Genomic DNA, 18,594 nt, shown 5'->3' with positions numbered 1-18,594 from the left:
CGGGTTATCCAACTTGCAAGAGGGCGGGTGATCCAACTTGCAAGAGGGCGAACTGTGATCCAATTTGGAAGAGGGCGGTTGATCCAACTTGCAAGAGGGCGGGTGATCCAACTTGTAAGAGGGCGGGTGATCCAACTTGCAAGAGGGCGGGTGATCCAACTTGTAAGAAGGCGGGTTATCCAACTTGCAAGAGGGCGGGTGATCCAACTTGCAAGAGGGCGAACTGTGATCCAATTTGGAAGAGGGCGGTTGATCCAACTTGCAAGAGGGCGGGTGATCCAACTTGCAAGAGGGCGGGTGATCCAACTTGCAAGAAGGCGGGTGATCCAACTTGCAAGAGGGCAGGTGATCCAACTTGCAAGAGGGCAGGTGATCCAACTTGCAAGAGGGCGAGTGATCCAATTTGGAAGAGGGTGGGTGATCCAACTTGCAAGAGGGCGGATGATCCAACTTGCAAGACAGTCGTGGTGAAAAGCACACAAATACGTCCTTTTTAACACTGAAATGTTTCCAGTCTTGTCGTACAAGACTAAATGGTATGTCTGAGATTACATTGCATGTTCCTCTGCTCTAGCCTCACATGAGTGTGATTGACTACCGTGTGGCTAATGAGGTGCGAGCATTTCCCTGAGAGCTTTCCTGGTTGGCCGGAAGCCTAAGCCACGCAGGAAACATACAGAAGGCATCACTCCGCATTGAGTCCGTGGTGGACTGGTTACTGAAACTCTCACGTTATCCTACTCGTCAGTGACAAACCTTTAGGATTTCTTTTGTGTCTAACGAAATGTTGATTAGAAGCCATTAAAATCTGCACATCAATCAGGAGCACTCGGGAGTTAATGAAACCGAAAGTTTGTTGTGGGGATTTGAATGGCTTGTAGTAGAGAATACAGCAACTTTAGTGAAAATATACCACCTAGTGGTTGTAACAAGGGTGGATTACCTGGCCCACCCCGTTTCAACATCAATGGCAGTGTGACTGACGTGTAGTAAGGTAAGCTGAATCAGCTAAAACACAAATTGTATACACATACAAAAGCAAAATTTGTAAAAAAATTAAATGAAATAAAAATGTATTAAAATAAACGCTTTACAACTTATGCCTCACATTCACACACCGATGGCGGAGGCAACCATGCAAGGTGTCAACCTGCTCATTGGGAGCAGTTAGGAGTTAAGTGTCTTGTCCCAGGACACTTCGACCGGGAGGATCCAGAATTGAACCGGGAACCTTCTGATTGCCAGATGACTGCCCTACCTTCTGAGCCACTGTCCTGTGTTAAAGACAGACTGCCCTCAGTTAAAGACTTATCTCCGGTAATGGCAAGAAGTCAATGGTCCTTTAAGGCACAGCATAACATAGTATACATGGCATACTACATACAGCATACTTGGGTAGAATTTCGCACCCAGATGGAAGAGTCTGTTGTGTTATTGTAGGTGACATTTTGTAAGACAATGGAAATAGCGTGATGCAAAGAATTGTGGCATAGAAACAATCACATAGCCAATCATCGATGACGCACCTCAAATGTCAGTCTGTTTGGTATTCATACTAGATCTTTTTAGCATACTGTACCTGCATTCTAACTACGGGTATAACGATCTCAATACAGACAAATTCACATTCAGTACACATTCAGTGTGTTGACATTTAAAACTGTGGATGATTCTCCTTCTCTTCCAGAGGTCTCTCATTTTCCACCTGTTTGTCGTCTAAACTAGGTGTCCTATCAGCGTAGAGTGGGAGGCTGAAGGATACACTATGCATACGCATACCATTTAAAAAAAAAATAAAGTACATTTGAGCCAAACCAAGCAGTGGAGTGTGTGTGTGTGTGCGTGTGCGTGTGTGCGTGTGCGTGTGTGCGTGCGTGTGTGTGTGTGTGTGTGTGTATACTGCAGATTCCTCCTGAGCAACGTCAGAAGGATCCGCACCTTCCTGACAAAAGAAGCCCGCCAACTCCTCGTCCAATCAACAGTCATGTCTCGCCTCGACTACTGCAATGCACTGCTTGCTGGTCTACCGGCCACTGCCACCAAGCCTCTTCAACTCATTCAGAACGCAGCCGCCCGTCTGATCTCAAACCTACCAAAGTCAGCCCATGTTACCCAACTTCTTAGGGACCTGCACTGGCTCCCCATCGCCCCACGAATCCCCTTCAAGGTCCTCAACCTGGCATATCGCACAGCGAAAGGAACGGCTCCCGTCTACCTCCGGTCAATGGTCTCTAACTACACACCCTCAAGACCCTCCGCTCTACATCTTCTGGCCGCCTCAGACCTATCTAAGCTCCGGGAGGGTCATCAAAGTGAAGCCGCATATTCTCGGTCCTTACCCCACAATGGTGGAACGAACTTCCCACCGCAGTTAGGACAGCCGAATCCCGACCAAATTTTAGCCGTCGACTAAAAACACACTTCTTCAATCAATATCTGAAATGGGGAAAAAAAACACTAACCTTTTTACTGTCCTACTACTGTCATGCACTCTTCCTAATATACTAACATACACTCGACACTGCAGCACTCAAGTTTGAACATTTTGATTAACATTGTTCCTCAGCTGATAGAGTTGTGCCCTTCCTGCTGACTTGTCGTACAAAACTAGTAAGTCACTTTTTATAAAATTGCTAAAGCTGCGGCTGGGAGGCGGACAAGGCGCTCGTCACCAACGCAAGAGACACTGGTATCGAATCCAGCTGTCAGCGTTGCTTCCGGCTTGGCCGGCCGTCATACTGGCTCGATGGGCAGAGTCAGCGGGAGGGAAGCTGGTGGGTGGGTTTGGGTCGTTGTGGACAGCGACTCCTACAGTTTGGGTCGGGGCGCCTGCACAGCGAGGGAAGGAGAGGTAGTGTGACCTTCCACACGTTACACTCTCTCAGTGAGAGTCCGCGCTGCCAGGTGAAAAGAAGTGGTGGGCTGGGTACAGGGAGCGAAATTTACTTTTTGACTCACCGGCCAGTGGCGGGTAGATGGGAAGAATCTACCCGCCAAGCATATTTCTTACCTGCCAATTTTTTTTTGATTAAAATAATATATATATATATTTTATATAATTTTTTTAAAAATAAAATATATATTATAATCATACTTGTAGTTGTATTATCTGCGAGACATCGCCACCAGGCAATAAGTCAAAATGCTCGCTATCTGCAAACAGCTCCACTGTCTGTGTGTATACTTGAGTAGCCTCCAGCTCCAGCAAGGATTCTCCGGCGATGCAGCTAGACCCTATACTAATACTCTACATTCAGCATGCAAGGATTCTCCGGCGCTGCAGCTGGACCCTATTGGTATAATGTTACGGTTCTTTGGTCAAATCACATTAATCAAGCCCTCAGCTAGAATACGCATTGAATCAATGTTATAAGACATTGATATCAGGAGCTATCTGTAGCTACTGCTAGCCCGCTAGATAACGTTAAGACAATTTAGTTTACTGGGACATATAGAGCTAACGTGAGCTAGCTAACGTGAGCTAGCTAACGTGAGCTAGCTAACGAGGGAACGGAGGTATTATGCACTCGAGTCGACTATTGCTGGAGCATTTGTTGATATCAGCAGCTATCAGTAGCTAGCCAGCTAGATACCGTTAGACAATGCCTCGTCATGTATTAAACTAAAAGTGAATAGTTGACTGGGTCATTGTTTAAACAGTAACGGTAGCTCATGGAGGTCCGCTCTTCTAGACTAGAGCAGACTGCCTCTGTGTTGATACGAGCAGAAGCCCTTAGCCAATAGTATCCCGCTGCAGGGCTGGGCGGATATGACTCGTTGCCACAGTTTGTTTCAAAATAAGAGTATCATACGAACCGAATGTTGCTAACTGCCGGAGCCATCGATATTATGACTGAAACTGCGTTTGGAGCAGAAATGAGACCCACACAGATTTTCAAAATAAGAGTATCGTTATGAACTACACGCCACACGGCGGGCAGACCTCTCAGTGGCAAGCGCCAAACGTAAAAACTGAGCGCCAATGGCGGGCGGCGGGCTTAAATTTCGCCCCCTGGCTGGGTACACATGTGTCGGAGGAAGCATGTGATACTGTGATAGTCTCCGCCCTCCCAGACCGACGGTGCGCAACGGCCAGGAAGGGGATTGGGAATTGGCATAACGACTTACATTGGGAGGGGAGAAAAACGGAAAAAGAAGGGGGGAAAAGATAATAAAAAAAATAAATGTAAATGTATGAAAATCAAAAAACGAATCAAATCGTGACCTCAAAATCAGATGTGTGTATTGTTAACACTGCATACTTCTAACATATTACATACTGAAAATTGGATACAAATATTATGTAGCATGAAGAAACGGGACACAATCCAAAGTTTTCCTTTACTAAAGTCTACATGGTGATTGAATACCGCAGTGACCTGTTATCAGGCTCCCCCTCTACTGTGGTACATACGGTACGCCCCGCGGTGAGATGTGTCTTTCATGTGCGCTACTGAGAGAGCGAGAGCGCCTTAATGACACCACACACAGGCTGGTGTTCAGCGCTGCAGCGAGGCTCTCCTCAACCACATTCACTTTGACCTTGCATTCTGTGGCGGCTAATGAGCTAGCTAGCCTCCTCACACCGGCTTTACAGAAGGGAGGGGAGACACCACAGATAAGTATAGTGCAATAGCATGGAGTGATTAACATTCCGTGGAGGGTACAGTGCAATAAATGTACAGTACATGGTACTCGTAGCGTGGTTCTCCGTAGTAGAGACCCGAAACGTAATTTCTGGAACAATTGGGGTTTTGGACAATAATTGTGTCCTTTTGTCTAATTGAGTTGTGTGTGTGAATTTGACACTACCGACACACAAGTGTTTCCCATGGGTTTTTAGGTTATCTGTGGTGGAGGTGGTGGTGGTGGTGGTGGTGGTAGGTTAGGGGGGGGGGGGGGGGGGGGGGCAGTATAACACACAGCTAGGCAGTGGACTGTGTTAGTGCTGTCCCCTTCATAGTAGTCTATTAATCGGTCATTTTAAAACTTTGTTAGTCCATTAGTAATTTTTCATGTTCTGTTTTTCCAACCTAAATTAGTTATATCCTGAAAGTTAATAATCGGCATGTCTCAGGGTGGCTACGTGGCGTAGTGGGCAAGGCGCTCGCCACGAAATCTGGAGACGCTGGGCTTGCCTGTTCGAGCCCAGCGCTCCACATTTGCTTTCAGTTTAGCTGGTCGTCCGTACTAATACACATTGGCCGTATTAGGGGGTGGGAAACTGATGGGTGGGGATCGGGCGTTGTGGACAGCGACTCCTACAGGTCGGTTGGTGCGCCTGCGCAGTAGAATCAGGAAGTGTCGGGGGCAGCGTGAGCCTCCCACGCGTTACTCCTTGCCACTGAGAGATCGAGCTGAGCAGGTGAAAAGATGCGACTGCTGTTACCTCAAGTACCGGAGGGGACTTGTGCTATGTATGACTTAGTCCACATTGCAGCCGGCTTGTGGGAGGCAAGAAACAGCGTTCGTGACAGGGGAGGGTTGAATTGGATGATACGAAATTGGGATGGGAGAAAATATAGAAAATGGGAGAAAAAAGTGGATACAAAAAAAATAATCGGCATGTCTTTGGTAGTAAGCACTACATTTAAAGAGGTCTGCATGATTGCATGTGGGAAACAAACAAAACAAATGTACAGATATATGACGATTAAATAAAGAAAACGATTAGTCGACAAAGCACTATGACTATTAGTTGATGACGAATTTATTTAGTTTATGATAGCCCAAGACGGTGTGCAAAGGCAAAACAAGGAATATTGTAGAGAGTTTGTGTTAAATGGCAGTTTGTGGAGGGAAGGCCTATCCGATATTGTGGTGGACCAATATGCACGGGAAAGACTGTTTTGTAGCAAACTATTTAATTGACTGCAATTTTACAAATTGCCGAACATCTATATACAAGGACATTCCTTGAAGAATCCTAAAGGAGAAAATGATCAGTTCCAAAAAGCATGATATGACTTCAAGCACAGTTTTACCCAAGCTTACATTAAAGGTGTGTGGTTGATTAAAACATTCATCCCCGGCGGATTACTGAGCGGGCATACTTAAGAGGTAGCACTTAAGAGGTCAGGGGAGCAAGTGCTTAGCTCAATAATCCTTAATTCTCTCCCCGATGGGCCTTACTTGGCACTTTCTAACAAAACCTCATGAGCTGCTGTTATTTTAAACCTCCCACTTGTCAAAAGAACAATGTTGAAATCTAAGTTAGATGTTGAAATTTAATTTTATTTAATTTTATTAGGGATCCCCATTCGCTGCAACCAGCTAGTCTTCCTGGGGTCCACACACAAAAAAACATACAAAAACAATCACTATTGCAAAAACAAAATTATTAAAAGTCAGTACACACAATGCATAATGAAACTACTGCAACAATTAAGATAGCTAAAATTACATTAGTGTAAAACAAAAACAAAAAAATTACTTTACAGCGTTAAAAACAATTTAAAAACAATTTAAGATTCTTTTTAAAAGTGAATCTACTGTAAATGCAACAGAGGTTCCGAGGCAGGCCATTCCAAAGAGTTAATGCTCTAAAAATAAAAGATCTTCCCAAAGAAATAGACTACTATAATTGGGATACTGTTCAAATGTACAGCATTTAAAGAGGCCAAATTGTGCTTTTTGTGATTTCCCCCTTTGAGTGTTATAGGGCTGGTGGTGCTTGTTGAACATCTGCAGAGAAATCCACGCCAAAGGGACTTGTTCTCTCCAACATAAATCCCTGTTCTTGAACTGCTCGAAGTCCCTCGTTTGTAGTCCAGCCTTTCTTGCTGGAATGCCTCGTTTTTAGTCTCAGCCTTTTCTTCCGTTACATATCTACGCAGCATCTATGTCACTATGTAACACAATAGTATACTCTTGGCAGATATGTCTATTGATGTTTATTATTGTTCACACCTGATTTACCAGCGAGCTCAAGAAGTATTACATATACATTTACATAATGCACTTTGTATACATGAGAAACACCTGCACCTGCTTTCATTCAAACTTACCTGACGAAGAGCCCATGAGACTGATTGATTGATTGATTGATTGATTGATTGATTGATTGATTGATTGATTGAAAACTTCATTAACAGATTGCAGAATGGGTACAATACAGTACGGCTCAATACACATTTTTGTTAAGGGGATGCAGACCAGAAAAATACTTTTGTCTTGTTTACATCAGGGTCCCCCGTTTTCAATTCATCAAGACATTTATGACATACATGACTGGTTGGGTGGGTGGGTGTGTGGGGGGGGGGGGGTTGGACATTTACCGGGGCCAGTTTTGAATTGCAGCCACCTGTAGGTGCTCTTTGAGAGCGGTTTTGAATAAAATAATAAAAACATTGAATGACGTGAACTTCTTGGACTCATTCATTCATTCATTCATTCATTCATTCATTCATTCATTCATTCATTCATTCATTCATTCATTCATTCATTCATTCACCAGGAAAAGAGATGTGCGTGTGTTTGTAAATATACCATGAAAATGAAAAGTTTGAGGCGGCTGGGTGACGTAGCGGAGATTGCGCTCGTCACCAATGCAAGAGACTCCGGTCTCGACTCCCCGAGTCAGCATTGCCTGCGGCTTGGGCCAGTCGTCATACTATCTCAATTGGCAGAGGTAGCGGGTGGAAAGTCGGTGGGTGGGGATTGGACGTTGTGGACAGCGACTCCTACAGGTCGGTTGGGTGACGCCTGTACAGCAGAGACAGGAAGTATCGGGGGCAGCGTGAGCCTCCCACGCGTTACTCCTCGCCACTGAGAGTCCGCGCTGTCTGGTGAAAAGATGCGACAGGCTGCCTCCTCGTGTACCGGAGGGGACACGTGATGCAAGGCTTCTATCCTCACTACAGCCGACCAGTGGGAGGCATAGTCTAGCAACGTTCAAGACAGGGGAGGGAAGAATTGAAGGGGAGAATTTGCGATACGAAATTGGGATGGGAGACAAATAGAAAAATAAGGAGAAAAAGTGGATAAAAGAAAAGAAAATGAAAAGTTTGGAACCTGGGAAATGGCCATAATATGGATTTTTTAAATGATATGTATAACAAAGTAGGCCTATGACACCTTTAGGGGCATATAGCTGACCAGATGCTGATATGCGGCCTACTTGCCTCCCTTTAATGTGAACCAATTAGGTGATGTTCCACTGTGTTTATGCTCATCTTGTGACTGGAAACAGCAGTAAGGCAGATTTGGGTTTGTAGGTCATAGAGTCAGATAGTCACACAGGCAGTCAGCCAGTCTATCAGTCAGTCAGCCAGCCAGTCTATCAGCCAGTCAGCCAGCCAGTCTATCAGTCAGTCAGCCAGCCAGTCTACCAGTCAGTCAGCCAGCCAGTCTATCAGTCAGTCAGCCAGCCAGTCTACCAGTCAGTCAGCCAGCCAGTCTACCAGTCAGTCAGCCAGCCAGTCTATCAGTCAGTCAGCCAGCCAGTCTACCAGTCAGTCAGCCAGCCAGTCTATCAGTCAGTCAGCCAGCCAGTCTATCAGTCAGTCAGCCAGCCAGTCTACCAGTCAGTCAGCCAGCCAGTCTATCAGTCAGTCAGCCAGCCAGTCTATCAGTCAGTCAGCCAGTCTATCAGTCAGTCAGCCAGCCAGTCTATCAGTCTATCAGTCAGTCAGCCATTCAGCCAGTGAGTCGTTCAACCAGCGAACCAAACCGACAGCTGTGGATTACATAATAACTTACTCAATTTATTAACTCAAAATGAAAGTATCAAATACAAAGTCAGAGAATATGCTTGGATGGCCCGGCCTCACCCAAGTGACTAGCTGTGACACCTGAAGAGAAGAGACTGAAGGGGATCCCTATATATACACAGGAGAGGGGGGGTGGGGGGGGGGGGGGGCGAACAATAAAACTTGGGAGTTGAGTAGAGGGAACTTCAGAGGGAGGAGACGAGCTCTGTTTATCCTCCTCCACACAGCCCTGCGTAATGTAGCTCCTCCAGGCTGGACCGTTAGAAAGTTAGAGCAGTTTGACCTCCTTTCAACTGGAGGAGGGAGGGAGAGGATGGGCGGGGAGGAGGAGGAGGAGGAGAGGAAAACAAACGTCCTGCTGAGGGACTAGAGCCAACATTCCTACATCACTTCCTCCCCCAGCATCTGCAATGATCAGGGTGGGCAGAGCGAGATAAAAAGGGAGGAGAGAGAGAGAGAGACAGAGAGAGAGAGAGAGAGAGAGAGAGAGAGAGAGAGAGAGAGAGGGTATAGCTAGCTACAGTAGCTAGCTAGCTAGCTGATTAGCTTAGCATGCATTCCCAGGCTAAGACTGAGCAGACAACACACTGCTGCTTACTCACCCAGTGAAGAGACACGAGGCAAGAAAGAACGTTTTGAGTATTGATGCTCTCTCTCTCTCTCCGCACTCTCTCCGCACTCTGCACTCTCTCCGCATTCTCTCTCTCTCTATCTCTCTCTCTCAGCTCACACTTCATATGCTTTCTCTCTCTTTATTCATCTCCACCCTTTCTCTTACGTTTCTCTTAAAGAATAATATCGTTTTTTCTTCTATTTAGTTGCCACCGACCTGCAAATGAAAAAGGTTGAAACTGACAAAAAGCTGTCCCGTCTCTCCCTCTCTCTCTCTCTCTCTCTCTCTCACTCTCTCTCTCTCTCTCTCATCTCTCTCTCTCTCTCTCTCACTCTCTCTCTCTCTCTCTCTCTCTCTCTCTCCTCTCTCCTCTCTCCTCTCTCAGGATGGCCTAGCGGTGGCACTGTGCTGTCACCGGTCTAGCAGCAGTCAGCTACCTGGACCAGAGGTGTGTATGAGAGAGAGCGAACCAAAGCAAAAGTCACTTGCTGCTGTACATTCAAACCTCTGAGTTACCTGAGGTGGTGTGAGGTCTTCTTGTCAGCCACTCAAGCAGCCTTAACCCTTTCACTAGCACACTACCAAAGGGTTAACCCCTTTCACTGCGACAATACAAAAGGTTAACCCTTTCACTGCCACACGACAATGGGTTAACCCTTTCACTACCACCCTATAGAAGGTTAACCCTTTCACTGCCACACCACAGACGGTTAACCGTCTGTAGTGTGGTAGTGAAAGGTTTGATTGATTGATTGATTGAACACTTTATTAACAGATTGCAGAATGGGGTACAATACAGTACGGCTCAATACACACAATTGTTAAGGGGATGCAGACCTGAGAAAGACTTTCGTCTTGTTTACATCAGGGTCCCCCATTTTCAATTCATCAAGACATTTATGACATACAGGACATACAAATATACAGTACTGTTTTAAGAGAAAGAGATCATAAAAAATATATATATACTGTACATTCGAAGGGGAAGAAGGTTAACCTTCTGTAGTGTGGTAGTGAAAGGGTTAAAAGAAGATATATCTGCCATTTGATGGATGTTTTTATCGTTTTTACCTTTTTTTTAATATGAGTGGCTCCATTGTGAATCAAACCCTAACTCTGGCAGTGTTAGTGCCTTGCTCTACCCATTGAGCTACAAGGGGAATGGAACCCCTAACCATGGAGGTGTTAGTGCCTTGCTCTACCCATTGAGCTACACAGGAATGGAGAACCCCTAACTCTGGCAGTGTTAGTGCCTTGCTCAATCTTGAGCTACACAGGGAATGGAACCCCTATCCCTGGCAGTGTTGGTGCCTTGCTCTACCTCCCATTGAGCTACACAGGGAATTGAACCCCTAACCATGGAGGTGTTAGTGCCTTGCTCTACCTCCCATTGAGCTACACAGGGAATGGAACCCCTAACCCTGGAAGTGTTAGTGCCTTGCTCTACCCATTGAGGTACACAGGGAATGGAACCCCTAACCCTGGCAGTGCCTTTCTCTACCTCCCATTGAGCTGCACTGACTAAATCATTTTCAAATAATATTTTTAGGCCATTTTTAAATATCAATATTTCACGTCTAATCTTGTGAGTTCGTATTTGCTTATCATTAATTTAGACAAAATATTTGTGTACCACGTGATCCTAATTTCATCACGATATAAATACATTGAAATATGATGAACGATAACACTGAATTATTGCCCAGCCTTATTTGCAAACAAAGATGAATCAAGCGCTCCTTGTAATCTTTTGTATTGAGCTGCTTAATCAAATTGACCAGTATCTCATTAGTTTAACTGCATTGGTGCCGGTGTGTCCAGTAGGCGTGCGGGAGCAGAGCCCGCATCAGGGAGCAGCAATGAGTGTGACTTCCTGGTTCTTGGTGAGCAGCGGGGGCACGCGCCACAGACTGCCCCGCGAGATGATCTTTGTCGGCCGGGACGACTGCGAGCTCATGCTGCAGGTGAGAAGGCTTTACATTAGTGCTGTCAGGCGATTAAAAAAATGTATCTAATTAATTACAGGATTTGTAATTAATTTATCTAATTAATCGCATTTTAATCGCATAACCATTTTAGGCCTGATATTCTATATTCTATAATCATATTTCAAATGGCATGTGTCCGGATGGCAGAATTCAGTACTGTATCTACAAAACCTTCTGTTTAATCATCTTCCATTTATTCATTTGCTTAGATTTTTCAGGTCTGGCCAATTTGAGCATGGTGTTATTCACAGTCAAAGATAATAAAAAAACTTTAATTGATATTCTCATTTGGTTCATTACAATTTACTCAAGCCTAGTAACAGACACAGTATTTCTGACACTGGGAATACATTCCCTGAGATCCATAGATGTCCCTAGAAAAAAAATTATTAAAAAAATAAAGCTGTTTTATTCTGCCCATAATCTTACACATGTTCCCAAGACTGCAAACTGTCTTGTTCAAATTCAATTGGTTTGAGAGTTAATTAATGTGTTAAGAGTTGGAACGTGTGATGTCATTACTCATTATCATGTCACACATATTCCAGGAGGTATTTAATACACAGCTCAGTAAAATTATTTAAATTAAAAAAAATATCAAGGCCTTTGCATGTGGCTTTCTAGGAACTGTTAATAAACTCACTCTGGTCTTGATACTTTTTTTTTACTTTTCCATCATTTCATTGAAAAAATAGCAATACCTTGTCTTATAGGAACTGCTACCTTATCATTTCATTTTCATAATTTCATGGATTCAATATCCCAGATGACATCACTGGTGGCCATATTCAAACTCACTTACTCTCAATAACTGTCAAAGTAAATGTGCATAACTGTGTGTCTGTGATATTATCTGCTCAAATAAATCAGCATTGTTTTTTGGTGAAGTGCCCCTTTAATGTAATTAGTTACACTTGTGCTATGACAAAAGTCAAAGTTGCCGCTGTGAAAAAAGGGCCTTTTTTTTTTTTTTTTTTTACTTTTCCAAAGCCAGGTTCTGGATGGAAGGAGGTCAAACGTTTTTATTACAATCCCTGAAAGCGTGGCAGTGACGGTTTGATGAAACTGAAACGGTTGTCACAACATTCCAAAGCGAGTTTTTAAAGTGTGTCTGAGAGATCCTGGTCACACAGAGCACAGTGCAAAACGTCACTACATTCATATTTTATTTAATTTGCAGCTGAATCACTGACTTGCAAAAGACAGCATTCATTTGAAATGCATCGATTCAATGAATAACAAAAATGACCCGAATTCCTACTTGATTTTACACTTTTGTGCATTTATGGAGATGGTAATCAAGATAATGTCTTCAAGAGTCATATACAGGGGAAGCCTCTTTTCAAGGGCCATTTTATGAGTTTGTCGAACAACGATCTCACACCAATCGGCAGTCTGTTACATAAGGTTATAGACGTAGTAAACATCTGAGTAATTAGCTGATCAATTGACTGTCTGTCCGACTGCCTGATTGACTGGCCGCTCGTTTGGCAGTGCCTCGAAGCCGGAACACTAAAGTGGGTTTAGTAGAACCTTTGTGTTTGTGTGTGTGTGTGTGTGTGTGTGTGTGTGTGTGTGTGTGTGTGTGTGTGTGTGTGTGTGTGAAAAATCAGGACCAACTTTGAAATATACTCACCACGAAATGAGGACCTTTGGTGGTTTGAAGTGTTCTGTCTTAGATCCATTAACTCCTAAGGTTACATTATAGTGATTGATTAGTAAACACATTCTGCCTCTGATTGATTGCTTCTTCTTTGTCAGGCTTGAACTTCCTCAAAGGTCATCACTCCATCAATTTGTCACGTTTTCTTTGCAACATCTCTTTCTTCAAAGTTTGCCTTTGAGAACCAATGGTTCTCGAGCCGTAACGGCACATGGGGCAGGAGCCTATCCCCTGTTTCCGTAGCGTGAGGCAGCTTGATGTACAAGTACACCCCTTGGACATGACGCTAGTATGTCGCAAGGACTTTCCCCCAAACCAACCCTTGATGCTGAGTGTCAAGCAGGGAGGCTATGGGTACCATTTTAAATAGTCTTTGGTATGACTCGGCCAGGGCTTGAACTCCCAGCCTCCCGAACTCAGGGCGGACACTCTACCCACGAGGCCACTGAGCCGGTTTCTTCAAGGTATAGCCAGTAATTGTGATTGGCAAGGTTCGGATGAATATACTGTAGTGTATGTCAAATGATGGATGTTTCATTTTAAATGTAGTGTAGTAAAAATATGAACTTATATGAAATATGAAATTGCAATTATATGAAATGTAAATGCTCAAGTAAAGCATTAAATATGTACATACAGACAGTACTAGTTGCCAAGTGGTGTATACAGTATGTAAAGCACGTTATTATACAGTGAGCAGATATTGCTTTATCTCAGCATGTCTGTGTTTTGTCCAGAGATACACAGAGACATGATGGATTGAGCCCATAGTAGACTAAAGATAGTCTCCATTGTAAGAAAAAGACTCCAGTCCAGACCTTAATCATTGTCCCTGAAACAACCTATATGTTTGGAATGTCTAGGGCTGGATATTACTTTGGAACAATGAATTAATCCTACATGTTAGTATTGTGTATATATATATATATATATATATATATATATATATATATATATATATATATATATATATATATATATATATATATATATATATATATATATATATATATATATATATATATATATATATATATATATATATATATATATATATATATATATATATATATATATATATATATATTTTATATTGATAAAAAGGATCCTATTATTTTTTTTTATTTTTTTTACCTTTATTTAACCAGGCAAATCAATTAAGAACAAATTCTTATTTACAATGATGGCCTGGCAAGAGACAACGCCTCTTGAAGTCAAGTCAAGTCATCTTTATTTACATTTATGTAAATGTGGCTGCAATATCACATTTACAAATGACTAAAGCCAAACCATACACTACAGTAATAAGTAAAAACTAAAAATACACAAAAATTACAGAAAAGGTACTGTACAATTAAGAAAAACAAGAACAAGGTGCAATATAAAAGAGACAAGACATTTAATGAAAAGTACAGAGTAGCAGCAAAAGTGGCAGGCTAACTCTGGTCAAAGGCCAGCAGGGAAAAGAGGTGCGTTTTGAGCAGCGATTTAAAAGCCTCTAGGCTCTGGGCAGATCTTATGTCGGGGGGGGGGGGGGGGGGGGGGGGGGGGGGGGCTGTTCCAGAGCCGAGGGGCAGCAGCAGTGAAGGCTCTGTCTCCCCTGGTTTTGAGCCTGGTCCTGGGCACCTCCAGCAGCAGCTGGTCAGCAGACCGTAGGGCTCTGGATGGGGTGTGGTGATGCAGGAGCTCAGCCAGGTACAGTGCAGCCAGCCCGTGTAGAGCTTTAAAAACAGTCAGCAATAGTTTAATTAAAATCTATACGGAAACAGACGGGGAGCCGGTGGAGTGAAGCCAGGACTGGTGTGATGTGGTCACGTTTTCTGGTACCAGCGAGAAGACAGGCAGCCGCATTTTGGACCAGTTGCAGGCGACGGAGCAGCGACCACAGTACAGTAATCCAGCCGGGTCGAAATGAAGGCATGGATCACCCTCTCCAGATCCTTCTGAGAGAGGTAGGGTTTGGTCTTAGCCAGAGGTGGAAAAAGGAATTCGGGATTAATCATTTCCGACATACAATATATGTTATTACAGTATAAATACCATGACAGACAGGGGGTTGGGGATGTTACTGGGTTGAGAAACAGTTGCAATAATCAGTGAGAATGTTCATCAGAGAGTGCTTGAATGTTGACTTACAGTAGGCATAAAGGTGACCAGTTTGAGAGATGTCTGTAGGTTGTTCCAGCCCCTGGCAGCAGCAGCCCTGAATGACGTTTGACCAAGTGCAGTGTATCATGTTTTCGGAATCTTTAGGAGAATGTGTTGAGCAGAACGAGTGTTGTAAGTGGCAGATGTAATTTGCAACAGGTGACATAGGTAAGGGGGGGGGGACAACCCAAGGAGGGTTTTGTAAATGAGCATGAACCAGTGCATATTGCGACGGGTGTGCAGGGATGGCCAGTTGACGGAGGAGGAAAGGGTGCAGTGGTGAGTGTTGAAAGGGCCACTGGTGGCAAACCGGATAGCAGAGTGGTAGAGGACATCAAGTTTGTGGAGTGAGGTCTTACATTTGTAATGTAGCATTACCTTTTTACCATTTGAAAAAAATTCTGTCAAAATGATTCAATTAAATAAAAATAAAGATTATTTCAAATTTGAACTATTATACACCTGTTTCAAACCGTAATGGTTTTGTACTAGAAGAAGAAGCACACTACTCAACATGTCCAGGAGACAGTACATTGTAGCATTGTGTTTTCTCAGCACACCTCTGTCACAAAAGCCTTGCAAGGAGTGCATGAAACTTTCTCCTAAATAATATTTTCTGAAATATCCTGACCCTGTCTGTCTGTGAGGAGAGTTTACAGTCTGTGAACTTAGAGTAGTTGTGTTCATTAGCCTACTGATGCAAATCCGCTTCACTATTAGTAGTGACCAACAGACCAACTCACATACACTTCTTCTCTTACACATACAGTACAGTGTCAGATCTCTGGTAGGGACAGTATGTTGGGTTATATATCTCAATCGTTTTCCCCTCAAGCTACTGATTCTCTATTGTTGAGTAAAAGTAATGGATTGGATGGTTACGCCGACTCTGTATCGACCCACAGTTGAAATGTAGTGTTTTACTAGTAGGCCTAATTGGTATCGGCAGTGAGAAGGTGGTATTACCACTTCCCTACAGAGTGACGTACAAGGTGACTCCACATGCAGAGGGATGGCAGCATGCCTTAAAATAGGGTGACCATATTTTGATTTCCAAAAAAGAGGACATGCTGGCCCCAGCCTCGAGATACTTAATGATACTCAAAGTTTACTCAAAGATGCCTTATTGTTTTAACCTCTTACCATGCACCCAGAAAAGCTGCCATTTTTTTTTACTTGAACTTGACGACTGCATACTTCTTTTGCAAAGCTTATCTTTATACTTATATACGTATTTTTTTTGATCCACTTTTTCTCCCATTTTTCTATATTTTCTCCCATCCCAATTTCGTATCATCCAATTCAACCCTCCCCTGTCACGAACGCTGTTTCTTGCCTCCCACAAGCCGGCTGCAATGTGGACTAAGTCATACATAGCACAAGTCCCCTCCGGTACTTGAGGTAACAGCAGTCGCATCTTTTCACCTGCGCAGCTCGATCTCTCAGTGTCGAGGAGTAACGCGTGGGAGGCTCACGCTGCCCCCGACACTTCCTGATTCTACTGCGCAGGCGCACCAACCGACTTGTAGGAGTCGCTTGTTCACAACGTTCGATCCCCACCCTTCAGTTTTCCCTCCCCGTAATACGGCCAATGTGTATTACTGCGGACGACCAGCTAAACTGAAAACAATGTGGAGAGCTGGATTCGAACACGCGAATCCTAGCGTCTCCACACTGGTGGCGAGTGCCTTGCCCACTACACCACCTAGCCGCCCTGTACTTATATACGTATATAGTTATATATATATATATATATATATATATATATTATATATATATATATATATATATATATATATTATAATATATATATATATATATATATATATATATATATATATATATATATTATATATATATTATATATATATATATATACTTATACTCTAGCACATGCACAAGCCTGGTCTCTTTTGAAAGATAACATTCTGAAGTTCACTTCAACTTCAACTTACTAATGCAAAAAAGGAAAATCACTTTTAGTGCTAATGAAATAGAGTAGCATAAGTCTGAACTTGAGTTGAACTTGAACTTGTGTACTAAACATTTTCTGTAGTGGTTGCAATATCCCAAATTTAACCACATAACATGCGCCCAGAAAAGCGTCCATTTCTTTACTTGAACTTGAGGACTGCATACTCTTCTTTGCAAAGCTTATCTCTATATACTTTATGCTTATAGCACATGCATAAGCCTGGTCTCTTTTGAAAGATAACATTCTGAAGTTTCTTACACAATAAAGAAAAATCACTTTGAGTGCTAATGAAATAGAGTAACATAGGGCTGAACTTGAGTTAAACTTGAACTTGTGTACTCACGTTTTTCTGTAGTAGTTGCAATATTCTAAAAATATATATATATATTTATTTTTTTGTATAAACTGGAAAACACAGAAAAACACTGAAATCCATAGCCTGAAGTTGATAGACATCCGTTCAGAAATTAGTCTTCTAGAATCTAGAGACATCCAGGTAAACCGTGTGCCAAGAAAAAGTTGTTATAATAGGCCTTAAAGCTGCAACTATTTTCAAACAGTATTTTTCAAAGCTTCTTAAAAACTGTGCTACCAGCAGACAGTCTGTTGTTATTCCAGAATTTCTTTGTTCACAAAACCCGGCCCCTGCTTTTGCTCCGCCTATTTTATTAACCTATGCCTTTAAATAATGTTTTTTTTCCAAATTCTCAATATTGTGCTGTCATAACAGTAAATGTTTGTAGGTGAAGTATTTACATACCTTGTTTAACAACCAGGAAATGCCCAAGCTAGTCTACCTTAGCACAAATGAACAGAAGCAGATGAGGACCAGCCTAGCTTAAAACTCCTAGCTTAAAAGTGTGTTTCTGGCCAACAGCTAGGCTACTGTAGCTGGTCCGTATCCGCTTCCATTCATTTTGTGCTAAGCTAGGCTATAGCTTGCAGCCAGATAGCTTTCTACTGAACGCACAGTGAGGAAATTGGTATCTATCTTCTTGTCTGACTCTGGAGAAGACAGTGAGCGCAGCTGTAAAGGAATGTGAATCACTACCCACTTTCAAAACCACTCTCAAAGAGCACCTACGAGAGACTGCAATTCGAAACTGGCCCCTGTAAATGTCCTAACCCAACCCCCTCCAATGTACAATAAATGTCCTATTAAACCCAATAATACACGAGACCCTCTTCTTGGGACCAAGTAAGGTTTCGTCGATAATCCACATGGCTAGTTATGATGCTTGTTGTAAAACACACACACACACACACACACACACATAGACCAGGGTTTTCAAGCCTTTAAACTATTTTTACCTACATTCTAGATGTATTTTTGGACATTGTCTGTCTACTCATTTGTTTCCAAAAAAGAAATCCTTTGTACAAAATCAACAGCTACATCAATCCCTTAAACAAACAAAAATAACAACTAGAATCAAGTGACTTATTCATAATATATTATTGAAGTTACTTGTTCATTTACAATAATATAATTGCTT

The 18,594-nt window shown here is 42.8% G+C and overlaps 1 protein-coding gene across 5 annotated transcripts in view; it reads left to right on the top strand.

The window, feature by feature from the left end:
- The window catches only part of cep170aa (centrosomal protein 170Aa), a 132,234-nt gene that overhangs the window by 28,986 nt on the left and 84,654 nt on the right, over nt 1-18,594 (top strand). For all 5 annotated transcript variants that reach the window (XM_084322123.1, XM_084322126.1, XM_084322124.1 and 2 more), the window contains exons 2-3: nt 9,710-9,772; nt 11,149-11,288. In XM_084322123.1, the coding sequence (XP_084178249.1) occupies nt 11,184-11,288 (105 nt within the window). In that variant the 5' untranslated portion in view covers nt 9,710-9,772; nt 11,149-11,183. The remainder of the gene's footprint in view (nt 1-9,709; nt 9,773-11,148; nt 11,289-18,594) is intronic.

This window comes from Notolepis coatsorum (assembly GCF_963971535.1).
Source record: "Notolepis coatsorum genome assembly, chromosome: 9".
In the NCBI taxonomy this organism is placed as follows: Eukaryota; Metazoa; Chordata; class Actinopteri; order Aulopiformes; family Paralepididae; genus Notolepis; species Notolepis coatsorum.
Note: the sequence above shows the minus strand (reverse complement) of the source record. Positions and strands in the feature narration are given on the sequence as shown.